Raw genomic sequence first — 13,067 nt, forward strand, 5'->3', positions numbered from 1 at the left:
TTAAACTTATGTAAGCTTCTTCCCGACTATGAACTTCGACGTACTTGATTTGATTACTTGTCTTAGCACCCCCAACCAAAGTCAAGTGTGTGCTATGTGCATGTTTAGCTGTATCTTGTCAACTTGAGTAAAAGAAAGAAAATGAGAAAGAAAGTAACAGAACCTATAATGGCAGAGTCCCATTTATTGTGAAATGATCAAGTATCTGCATGTACCATGTGCATGCTTAGTTGTACTCTTTGTCATTTTTCACATGGTTCACAATTAAAAATATACGATGTTCATATTAACATGTTCATACCACGATTATCTTCATATTAATTGTTTCAATGGGTTAAACTTATGTGAGCTTCTTCCCAACTATGAACTTCGACGTACTTGATTTGATTCCTTGTCTTAGCACCCCCAACCAAAGTCAAATGTGCATTATGTGCATGTTTAGCTATATCTTGTCAACTTGAGTAAAAGAAAGAAAATGAGAAAGAAAGTAACATAACCTAATTATGGTCTAAGTTTCCAAATATGTAATGGCAGCAAAAGGTTGCATAAGGTGCACATAAATTAAGTTGTACCGTGTGCATGCTACTGTGAACACACCTACATTACAGATACGTGTTCCGGATGTCAAACAATTTACATTCTTCCCTAAGTTTTCACCTACAGTTAATATATGACCTTGTTGATCCTTGTGTTTATCCACTTTTGGTAAGAAGAATTTCATTTATGAAGACTAACTTCATGTTTTATCAGCAGGTACTGATGATATCACTGCCTCACATCCCGAACCATTAGGTTCAACAAGTTCACATCCAGGTAAGCATACGTTCATGAACATATAAACTCTATGATCAGGCTAATCTGAACACAAGGTTTATCTATTTTGTGGACACAAGGTTTATATATTGTTCATTATGTGCCTTAAGACATTTGTGAGCAGATGTAGATTATGTGAGTTGTTACTGTTTTTATGTCATATATATGTTGTTCGTTCCGTTCATTCAGCCCTAATTATGACTGACAAATTAAAACCATATAAAAACAATACCTTGTGTTCGTCAATATCTGTAAACTTCTAATTCAATCATACACACATATAAGTAAAATAAGTAATCATATCAAATTAATTTATATTCTTATTTCTTTATATTAAGCTGAATATAATGTGATGATGCTTCGGTTGTCCCAAAATCGATTATATGTTACAAGATTACTGAATCGTTAAGTCACAAAAATGTTGAAATGAGTTAAGATATGCAGTTCTGAACAAACGAAGCAGCCCAAAACAAGAACACACAAATTAGTTAGGCCCAATATATTGGAGTTGGATCCTCAGTTGGCCCAAAGATGACCCTCCTTTAAAAACAGAGATGTGTTTGTCTTTCTTCATTTTGCTCTACTTTTGAACACAATAAATAAGTGTTGATTTGATACAAAAATATCTTCTTATAGCAAAAGGAAGACGACCCAATGATGACCCTCTCCTAGTGTTGTCTTTTTCGACGTGTTACGTCAGTCGCTGTTGATTCATCATCTTCTTGGTGAGGGCATTAGGTGCGCAAACACTGTCCTACCAAGTTGTACTATACTAGCATGACTTGAATGATGGAGTTTGTAAATAGAACTTGTCAATTCTTTTTGGATCATGTCGTGAAAAACTAGTATTGTCTGGATTACTTATATCTGGTAAAAAAGACACGTGATGCATAGCGTATATATGTGACCGACTAGACAAAATATTGACCACCGACTTTTATATGATGTAGTTATTGGTTTTAGGGTGGTGTGGTTCCTTGAGATCATATGATACTAACATCGTAATACTATAACATATCGTGGACTTGTTTTGAACTTTATCTACAAACTGTAGTTTTATTGATAAAACCAACCTTATTTCAGCATATAGGATCATTGGCCTTTATCGATATGTGTTTCTATAATTTAGCAGAAGTTACTATTTATAATAAATTGATTAAGGAACTTTGTTTGTGACGAAGAAGTAGAAAGAAAACGTACAGTTATGTGTTACAAGGTTTATCTCTTTGTGAACACAAGGTTTATATATATTTCATTATGTGCATTAGTTTCACGTCCCCCAACGACACATACAAACGTGTGTAGTCAACTGCGGCGATGGTGGTTTTTTGATTTTGTAGAACGTACTAACAAGAATATTTAAGATTTAGGTATGATGGAAGTCTACACTTGTATTGCATATTTATATAATACATTGATACCATCATATCACTTACATAGCAATACTCGAGTATACGGTAAAATATTTATAATTTTAAAACAATAAGATGTTTTTATCATTTACTCTTTTGTTTCAACTGAAAAGGAACTACTATGAACACAAGCTTTAGCTACTTCATATTTGTTTCCGATGAGAACTACATGTAATCTATACCCCACGCATTCTATTGTACAACAATTATGTGTATTCCCGTGTGAAATTGGTATGGCTGCAATGTGCACGTATTGTTTAATGTTTATATCTGACAACAAATTCATGGTATTGGCAAAAAAATGTCAACATGTTATACAAGGTTATTAACAATGAAAAATAAATTTGCACATTTTTAGTGTATACACACTGATGAAAGTTTAATTTACAGGTGAATCGTCATCAATGGTGTTGATACTAACCAAATCAAAGGTGATGGGTACCTCCAAGCAAGCGGGTGAGTTTGGTGCTTATCAATTGTATAGATTAAACAAATATGACGAAAGTGTTGGAGTAAATCAAACACAAAACAATGGGTTTTTTTAACCATTAATTTGTTTTGCATTCAGGTGTTAAAAAGGATAGCATACCAAGAGTAGATAATTCAATAAAAGATGCCTCCGACGCCACCAAGGATCACCATGTGCAGTCATTTACCGGTGAAGTATGTTCAGGTATGACCGTATACTCAATGTTCCATAATGTGTTTAATAATTAACTTTTAACGAACACACGTATTGAGTGTATAACTATTCATTGTTTGATTTCATTTATTATGTTAGGGAAAAAGACCATGAACGCAGACATCATGCGTGATAATGATTTTCAAACCGTCGACCAACTGCGAGAACCGGCAGTCAACAGAGTTACTTGAAAGGGGAAAAGTTTGGCAATCGGACATGACAAGGAAGTACCGGGTGCGTCTAATTCAAAGACTACGACATTTTGCATCAGAACTCGAACATCTCCAAAAACTTTGTATGATACGGTTACGTCCCTTACCGTCGCACAACATGCAGCAATCAAAGATATGGGCTTCCAGTCGCTGCTCGATGCATCGACGGTCTGAACATAAAGATGAACTCTGGTGTAATCCCCATAACCGTCAATTCTATACATGAAGTTTTAGGGCTGCCAATGGGGGGACTTGATCTGAATTCAGCTGATCCATCGCCATGCATCGATGATATAGTTACGGCATGGCGAAAACAATTCACAAAAGACAGATGAGGCCGAAAGATGTTATGAACGTTATACAGAAATCAGTTGATGCCGGTGATTTGTTCAAGCTGAGCTTCTTAGTTATAGTTGTCAACACCCTTGCGGAATGCAGCAGGGTGGGTGTGTGCAACCTGCGTTTCTTGAACCGTTTGCAGAGCTTGAAAATGATTCCACAAATCAACTGGTGTAAGTACATATTTGATTGCATTACAACCAGCAAGAAGTGTTGGAGTAGAGACAGTCTCATGTCATTCTATGCAGGACCTTTGACGTGTTTGACAGTAAGTAAAATATTTGTAATACACATCTTAATAAAAGAGTAATACGAGCATCAATATAAAACACTTGATATATTCATTTTATGCAGATGTTGTATGTTCATTATACTTGATCTGAACACCTACAAATAGCGACAGATGCACCTCCTATTAGGGCGTGGACGATGGACCTGTTTCGGAAACGGCAAGAGTTCGAGATTAGACATGGCGGTCTTGGATATGTTGCGATGAAACATATGTCCACTGTGGACCGAGGAGGATGCGACGCTAATGTTACAGGGGGTATCGCACGAAAAACGATGGCTGAGTCAAGCAGAAGTAATCAATCTAAAGATGCGCGAAAGGCAAAGGAGGTAACGTATAATATTTTTAGACTTTAATGAATTATTGTGTTAAAAAACTTACTTAATAACTTAAATATAAGTCATTATGTATATGCCATACACATATACTACCGCGGATGTTCGATCGTACGTACCGGAAAACCCTTGCATATACTGATATATGAACAATGTTGACCTTGGGGTTTCCTTATGCTGCCACTGGCCAATGGTTAATGTAGATATGGCTTGCAAATATCCTCCCATTCACCAAACATTGACACCTATGCTCATTATATAACACGACTTACGGTCCCCCAATGCTCAAAATCGAAATTCTCGATGCATAGGTATGGACCCCGACCGATCAGGGGTTATGCCTTCATTTATTTTTTAATTTAATTACAAATTTTGTTATGGTTGAGTGTGTTGTCTTGTTCCCATGCATTCACGCAACAGGGGTGTAGACATACTTAACTTAGATACGCTACTTAATTTATTGATTGAGCTCAACAACAACTAATTAAAAACCCAATAGACGCTGTGTTTTTATGTGAACAGCGACTGAAAAAATGTAATCATATGTTTTACATTATGATGGGCTGTTTAATAAGATTAGTAATGTGTTTTTTTAATATATTGTGTGTATGTAGACATGATGTTCACCTAATTTACAAGTTACACATACACAACGACATTACATGGACATTAACAAACCAAAACGACATAGCGATTGTTATTTGTGAACATATGGTGCGTAGATCGTACACATCATATTTATTGTTTTCCTCAACGATTTTTTTTCTTTCCCTAGGGAATGTATGAGGATCATGGGTGAAAAGAATGCGGAGTTGTGCTCTCGAAGAGTAGAGGCAGACTTACTGCTGGAAGCGTATGTTGAACAATTCCCGGGTGATACAGATTTTGACATCTTCAAAAGACAATTAGCAGCGTTGTTTAAAGAGAGCAAATGGGATACTAGAACAACCGTGGGCAATGAGATTGAACAAACGATGTGCCAAGTCCCTAACCAGGCAGTTGTTGAGGTAACTCCTACGAAGCTGGCCACAATACCGGAACCAGACTTGTTATCGCTGATGTCGCAATTCTGGACTAGTCCAACGGTTATTGCGGAGGTGGATAGGGCATCCAACGAGAAAACGATACATCTGTCCAATGAAAACAGGAGATACACGCGGTCTGTTCAAAAGGAAACAGTTGGGATTCAGACAATACAGCCGCAGGTGCAGCAAGTTGGTAGCGTACGGAGTAGGAATAGTGATCAAACTGAGAATAAGACAAGTAAGATTTGTAAACGAGCGAGACACAGCGATAAAGCAATTGCTTTGGGTGGAGAAATCGAGCCACCAACATTTGATTTAGGGACAAGTCCATCAGGTAAACAGGTAGTTGATGTTGTGGATACGGTGAATACACTAGCAATAAAGGAGTGTCCGAGGCTGACCTTGTTGAAGAGGGATCCGAAGTTGAGCTTCAAGCTACGGTCACCTTATATCACATGTGTTGTTTCCTTCAACGTAACAAATGACGAGCGTAGGCTACAAGATTGGATCTTGAGGGGTATCGGAGGGTTAATGTAAGTTGTACATTACTTTTTCATAGTTCATGCATTTTACTTATATGTCTAAATATATGAGTGTGTATAATGTTTACATGTTAATACCCAGAGAACCTGTTTTCGTATCCTCGTGTGGAAGAAGACTAACACGACAGGCGTTGCAATCTCTTGCATCCCAATCCATGGTTTGTCGAGATGTGTTAGACGGGTGGTCAGCAGTGCTAAACCGAGATGAAAGATTACGGAGCAATGACTCTCCGTGACGCTATTTCTGTCACACCAATGTTTCGGTAAAATCAATAAAAAAGCAGATGTTTGCGCTACGAATAAAGAACATGCATTATATACAAATCAACTAATGGATTTGTTTTGTATCCAGATGGACGGTAGGATGAGGAACCTTTCTCTGGATGTGCACAAAAGATACGAGATTTTCAAAAAAAATCTATAAAGTTTTGCAAACAACGATAAGGATATCATTAGTATGCGCAGCGTTGACATGGTACGTATATAACATGCGTTTATAATATTAGCGTACAATAATTAAAAATATATTGTAGTGGGCGCCTGTATCTTATGTATTTATAATTACAGGTATTCTTCCCGATCGTAGAGGAAGCATTCTATTACATTGTTATATTTGATTTGAAACGGCCCTCAATCGCTATCATTGACTCCAAGGATCGGGATGGCAACCTTGAAGATATATATGGAGCTAGTACGGGTAAATATACATTGTTAGTACTAATATTATACATGCGTCATGATTCCTTAAATATTTTGTCGTTTTGATAATTTATTCAGCAAGATATGATGATACTTCATCTTCTGAGAGAGGGCCACGATGCCGGAAAAATTTATGTGGAGATGGATCAGGAGCAAATCAGGACTCGATGGCAGTCACATGAGCGTTCGATTGATTGTGGGGTAATGATGATGCGACATCTGGAGACGTATTTTGGTGCCGATGGAGGGAAGTGGGATTGCGGCCTTTACAAAGAGAGTACAAAGCAGAAAAGGCAGCTAAAGGATCTCCGGACTAAATATTGCGCAAAAATCCTTTTGAGTGACGAGAACATATGTAAGGCTTCCATCATCAATGACGTCGAGCGCTTCATTGCAATGGAAACATCGTTCAATGCCAAGAAGACACGTGGAAATATACGAATTGGTCGAGGGAAGGTGTAGATGGCAATTGTATTCGGTCTTGCCACATGGATAGCTCAATCTTTTGTTTAATGCTTTAGTATCTTCTACAGCGTATAATATGGATATTGTTTATGAACATGATATAACCTGCTGGTTTTGTTGAAAGTGAATATGATAAATTAATATTTTATATGAGTGAACACAAAGCCTGTATGCACACACAATGAAACAGCAGTGGTAACCATACTGCTAATGTAGTATGTGTCTACATGTGCACATGTGCATAATCTATATGTCATGACCACATACCGTTTCATTTTGTAGATAAGCAACCATGTTTGATGTTGAATGAACCAAATGTCTGGTCCTTGATCCAGAGGTGAGTGTGTTGATTAAACCAAATCTTATCTGTTTGTGAACGCATATACATGACATTTGAGCTTACTAAACATGTTCAAATGCATAACGACATGTGTGCACATGCCAATATTGTTTGAGTTTACTGCTTACTATCCATGATCGTTATTTAAAGAACCATATTTATATGATTACGTTTTTACATGATGTCTATAATGTACTACCTACATTCTTCCCACAAACATGCTTTGTGTATATATTGATATACTGACACCAACATATTGACACAACTTGTGGCAGTTTTAACTGATCACTATTTCCGTGGACCGTACTGTGCCATTCAACATGGACAAGCGTTGAACGCATATGGAAGCGTGGGAGTACAACTGGTATGTGTGACTTTCCATGTCATTTAACATGTGGATGGACATGTTGATACTATCCAGCGTAACCTGAACTTGTATCATCGTGTCAGGTTCATTCTGAACTTTATTTTTTGTATACAACCATTTAAATATATATGCATTTTTATCTCGTAACATCGGTATATCAAAATCACGCATTTTGATTACTTTGCATCATGATTTGACTTACAATATGATGAGATGTATAATGACCCTTATGAAAAGTATATGAATGCTACATAGATCTTGATATATGCATGAAACATCAAACGTGTTATATGCATCATGCAAACCAATAGCCTTCTAGTGTGAACTGTGTTTGTGTAGTCTGCTGTTTTTATGTTGTCTAAGTAAAATGATCGTTCCAGTAAGGTTTAATTTTTTCAGTGAGAAACATGTTATATATTTGTGTAATATCAGTATTTGCATCTTGGTTTCATATACTGTCTCTGTGGGCGCTCTACATGTTAGAGACATAATGAACACATACCATGTTTAATGAATTCGTAGTTAAATGCAGTAAACATAATCATTTAAACGGGGATCATTCCATCTCCGAAAAGTTGATGAAACCGTATAAAATATATAAAAAACACAATACAAAATGTACATAACATATCAACAACAGTAATGGCACTAACAAATAGCATCAACTATTGATTCAAGCAAAACACTAAGGTCAAGTTCAAGTTGTTTAACAAATAAAGCCACATAAACAATATGTTTCGATGACGACGACCTATTATAACGAAACGATAAGAATTCTAAATACTTTCCATCTAACTAATCTATCAATTCTGGGCAATTATGTGAGTCATGACCACTACGTTGTCCACACGTTGCACATTTTCGTTTAGTCTTTTTGCAATTAGTTTGCAATTTCTCAGATACACTTACCAGCCTCTTGCCAGTTCCACAACCTTTGTTCCTTATTCCAGATGGTGGTAGAATGGCCACCTCATCAGGTATAGAAACACCTAGATGATCTCTTATCGCATCCAACTTTTGTTGGGATGGGTCTTCGTATGGAACTTCCTTCTCTATATCAACCATGAATTTGTCGAGGTTACGCCCCAATCTATCTAATATAGATTGATCATTGCGGGCGATGCTTATTATGTCGTCGATGTTGGAATATACATCAATTATATACTTTTCTTTATTGGCGTTGACCTCCCCATAACGAACTCTTACGAACTGTATCTGTACTGGAACTAACTCTCGTTTCCATCGACATAGTACGTATTTTTTCGGAATGCATTCAACTTCGTCATTTATTAGTACCTTGAACGCGTGACGACATAGATACCCATTACGTGTAAATAGGTTACAATTGCATTCAACTGTGTTTGTCGAGTAATTACGGCCCACCTATCATGAAAGAAGTTTCCAACAACATCAGTCAAGAAAAAAATAAATATCATATAATCCATTATGTTGAGAGTTAGGGATAGGATACCAGATACGTGATGTTGTCAGCTGATCTCTTGGCCTTGTGGCTTATCACGAATGACTTGAAATCATCCCGGCCTTCGACGGTCTCAATAGCACAAAACCAAACAGCCTTCTTTATTTCTTTTTGGATGTCAAAAAACACGTTCCGACTGTATATGCTTGATGCATGACTTTCTAAACGCAATGGAGTAACAAACTTGGGATTAGTCGTTCTCGTCAATGTCTCGTGAACAGATTGTCTGTATATTTGCTTCTCTATAGCTACGTCGTAATTATTAAGGAATTGCACCAAATCAAACTAGTAAGATTCGTATATGTTGATATACGAATTCGAACTCTCGGATCTTGAGGTTGTTTTCATTAGCCCAGACATCGGCGTGTCCTTGTAATAGGCAGGAATCCACGAGTGTCGGATTTCATACGTCTCTGTAAACCAAGTATCCCCAGCTAGATTGTATTTATCTATCATCTCATTCCAACGGCTCTCGAACTCCGATGGGCCAATATGAATGTTCCATACGAACTTGTTGATGACTTTATTGAACATAGGATCATGATTTAGGGCGACACTAACCTGCATCAACGAAGCTTCGACATATGAAAGAATAACACAAAAACGCATTAAATTATATAGCATTCAATATATACTACTTACCTTTGAAGGGACCTTCTTCATAATGTGCCACATACATAGTTAATGCTTGGATTCCGTGAACACCTTCGGAATAGCCTGCTTCATTGCAGAGCATTGGTCTGTAATTACGAACACTGGTTGCTTCGCATGACACTTTAGAAAGGCCTCTAGAACCCATGTAAAGTTATCAATTGTCTCTCCACTTATAAGAGCGGATCCAACAACAACAACCGCCTTATCATTGTCAACAGCCATGAAAGGAACAAAAATCATTGCATGCCTGGAATACAAATAAAAAAATATGAGTATCTATTCATAGCCACGTCATATGTCCGTTAAAAGAATCAAAGCTGGACAACGTAAATAACTGTATTGCAATCGGTGATCTTACTTGTTAGTGCGAAAGGTTCCGTCGAACGAAATGACATCACCGAATTCTTTGTAGTTAATTCTAGCAATTTCATCCGCCCAGAAAATTGCACTCAACTCCTGCTCATTGCATTTGTATTTAAAAAAAACCGGGGACAACATCACGTCTGTTTGATAGTTTATTGATCAACATTGTCGCGTCCTTATTCGCAACACAAGCAACAGCATCCCTCTTGAAATTCTTGAAGTCAATTTCAAAGATGCGAGTATGCTCAAATCCACCGTTCAATGCGGTCTGAATACGGTGAGCCCTTCTCGCGCCGACTTTGTAGCTTGAGCTATTTAGTACACTTTTGAAATCTGTATACTTCATCTGTCTATTCTTCCGAGAAAAACGACGATCGTTATTATTGAACAATGCATGGTTATGTGCCTCAACGAACTCATATATCTCATAACAAGACCTATCCTTTGTCAAATGGATTCTTATACAAGCATTACAACCACAACGTTTGATGTTTGTATTACGATATCTCCTCTCACCCGGCTGCATGTACAACGAATCAAAATCCTTCTTTTTTGGGTTTCCCTCCCTGCTGCATACAAACCACCTAGTTTGAATTTCGCCATTATTGTTCGTCTTTTTTACATGCATGCGAACATCAAAGCCGGCGTTGTCCGCATAAGCCCTGTACATCCGTTCGACTTCATTTATATTCGCGTATTGTGCTTTCATATTTGGCTTAAGTGCGTCATCGACCTTCGGGATAAAAAACTTTATTCCTTCTGAACTCTCTCCTATGTCATAATCAACTTCTTGTTGTGTAGAAGTTATGCTATCAAGATCTGATGGGAAAAAGTACTTAGGCTATGAGATTAAGGTTGGTATAACAATAATCGAACTTAACAGACCAACATGCAGATAGGTAAAGTGAAACTCTAAACAACTTGAAAAAAATATCTTATTTTATTTGTCGAACATACCTCAATATTACTATTGTCTATATATAGGTAATGTAATCTGATATAACCATTTATGTTACAGGTACAACATGATGGATTTTTATAAAAACCAGACCAAGCAAAGGTTGTCATGACATGATGGCATATATCATAAAGAAAATAGTTTGAGGTAATATGCCACTCCCTTTTGTTTTGAATAATCTGTTAAAATGGGAAAAGTACGTGGGCATATGCATCCATATGAACAACAACATGACATACTACCACAACATCATTGTCAAACTCATGTGTTGTAGTTAACAGGTGTATTGATATGAACTATTTCGGACTGTAATATGAGTTAATATATTCAACATATTCATGTCGACACAGGCAGTGTTCAAATGAACAGATTTCAAATGACACGATCACTTGAACACATATGTGAATATATGATAGCTTATGAAGTACATCTGTGAATATGATAGCTTGTGAAGTACATATGTGAATATGATAGCTTATGTTCATGCCGATGATGTACCATAATTTAAGTTGTACCATATGCATGCTTGGTTGTACTTTTTCAAGTTTCACGTGATTTATCTGGTTCACATGGTTCACATTTATAAATGAAGAATAATAATAGATTCTGGTTCATTCAAAATCAAACATGGCTGCTTATGTACAAAATGAAACAATATTGGCATGTGGTCATGACATATAGATTATGCACATGTGCACATGTAGACACATACTATATTAGCAGTATGGTTACCACTGCTGATTCATTGTGTGTGCATACAGGCTTTGTGTTCACTCATACAAAATATTAATTTATCATATTCACTTTCAAAAAAACAAGCAGGTTATATCATGTTCATAAACAATATCCATATTAATGCGCTGTGAACATATACTGCATTTGCATTCTGTTCATATTGCTAATTCCGCTATGATCACACTGCATTTGAATGTGTAAACGACCACAGTCGCTGATCACATGAACACATGGAGGCAGCGAAAATGGCATGCACCGTATGACATCGTCCATGTGTTTGTGTGAACAACGTTTGTGTCTTGCAATGAAAACAAGATGTTCATAGACTGCAAGCGATGCGAGAATATGAACATTTTCAAAATCAATAATCGTTGTGCATGTGTGCAGATATGAACATAGACTACAAGCGCATTATATGTTCATGCTGATGATTTCGGTGTTCACGCTTCCTTTGGATCTGTTCATATGTTGTATGTCTTATTATCTACTGACATTTTTTCATATTTTGTAATGTGTTTTTTGAACATATTTAGTACCAGATAATGCATCAGATTCTTGGACGATCTCATCTATATTGCAAGCATATTTTATATACCACAAAGGTAATGGTTGTCCATTTAAACAATATACATGAAATACTAATCACTTACCAATCGGAACGCTTTGATCGTCTTCTTCATCATCGGTAATCGAATTCCGACCGTATTCATATCATAATTAAGTTTATCGTTTTCATTATTCTGAAATTCTTTTAGAATAGGATTCTCCATGTATCTTGAACGAAACGAAAATCTTGTACACTTAGACAACCAATTTCAATATATGTATAAAATCAATTGAAATGAAGACCATGAACATGAAATAATAAAGAAATCAGGAAAATCTCATGAACAATTAGAGGTATCTTTTAAGATTTGTAACTCCTAATTAATTATTGGGGGTTACAACAAGGTTGAATTACCAAATTACCCTTATTATTAATTTATAATTTAGATTTGAACCTAAAGTCAAGAAAAAATGTGATTGGTTACGGTTGGTTTGCATAGTTTGTACCATATGGTTGGTTTCTATTTGAACCAACCTCTATATATATATATACATACATATATATATATATATATATATATATAATTCTATATATGAAATACAAATACGCCATCTTATGTCACGCCTTGAAAAATGTCGCGTTCTCGCTGTCGCATGTAAGGATTGTGGCTTGACCACGTCGTTACGCCACGCCTCGCCCCATTTTGAACCTTTTGTATATATATTATCGAGTATGGTTGATATGTTAATTTTTACTTGTATTTTTAAGATATACATTAAAATTTAATTTTTTAGTTCATAGTTTAAATTT

General features: G+C 36.4%; 1 protein-coding gene across 1 annotated transcript; it reads right to left on the reverse strand.

The window, feature by feature from the left end:
* Positions 1–8,315: 8,315 nt before the first annotated feature.
* On the reverse strand, positions 8,316–12,480 carry LOC112503156 (protein FAR1-RELATED SEQUENCE 5-like). Its single transcript, XM_025107224.1, has 7 exons — positions 12,361–12,480; positions 10,214–10,858; positions 10,013–10,110; positions 9,706–9,901; positions 9,324–9,561; positions 8,992–9,248; positions 8,316–8,903 (listed from the first exon to the last, which is right to left on the reverse strand). The coding sequence occupies exons 1-7, from the start codon at positions 12,478–12,480 to the stop codon at positions 8,316–8,318; spliced, it is 2,142 nt and encodes a 713-aa protein (XP_024962992.1).
* Between the last annotated feature and the right edge of the window lie 587 nt (positions 12,481–13,067).

Source organism: Cynara cardunculus, unplaced genomic scaffold (genome assembly GCF_001531365.2).
Source record: "Cynara cardunculus var. scolymus isolate 2C unplaced genomic scaffold, CcrdV1 Un_Scaffold_2643, whole genome shotgun sequence".
NCBI lineage: Eukaryota > Viridiplantae > Streptophyta > Magnoliopsida > Asterales > Asteraceae > Cynara > Cynara cardunculus.

Coding starts and splice junctions, on each gene's coding strand:
- LOC112503156 (XM_025107224.1), bottom strand. CDS start 12,480: ATGGAGAATCCTATTCTAAAAGAATTTCAGAATAATGAAAACGATAAA. Junction 10,111..10,213: donor AGAATTTCAAGAGGGATGCT/GTTGCTTGTGTT, acceptor TGCAATGAGCAG/GAGTTGAGTGCAATTTTCTG. Junction 9,249..9,323: donor AACAACCTCAAGATCCGAGA/GTTCGAATTCGT, acceptor ATTACGACGTAG/CTATAGAGAAGCAAATATAC.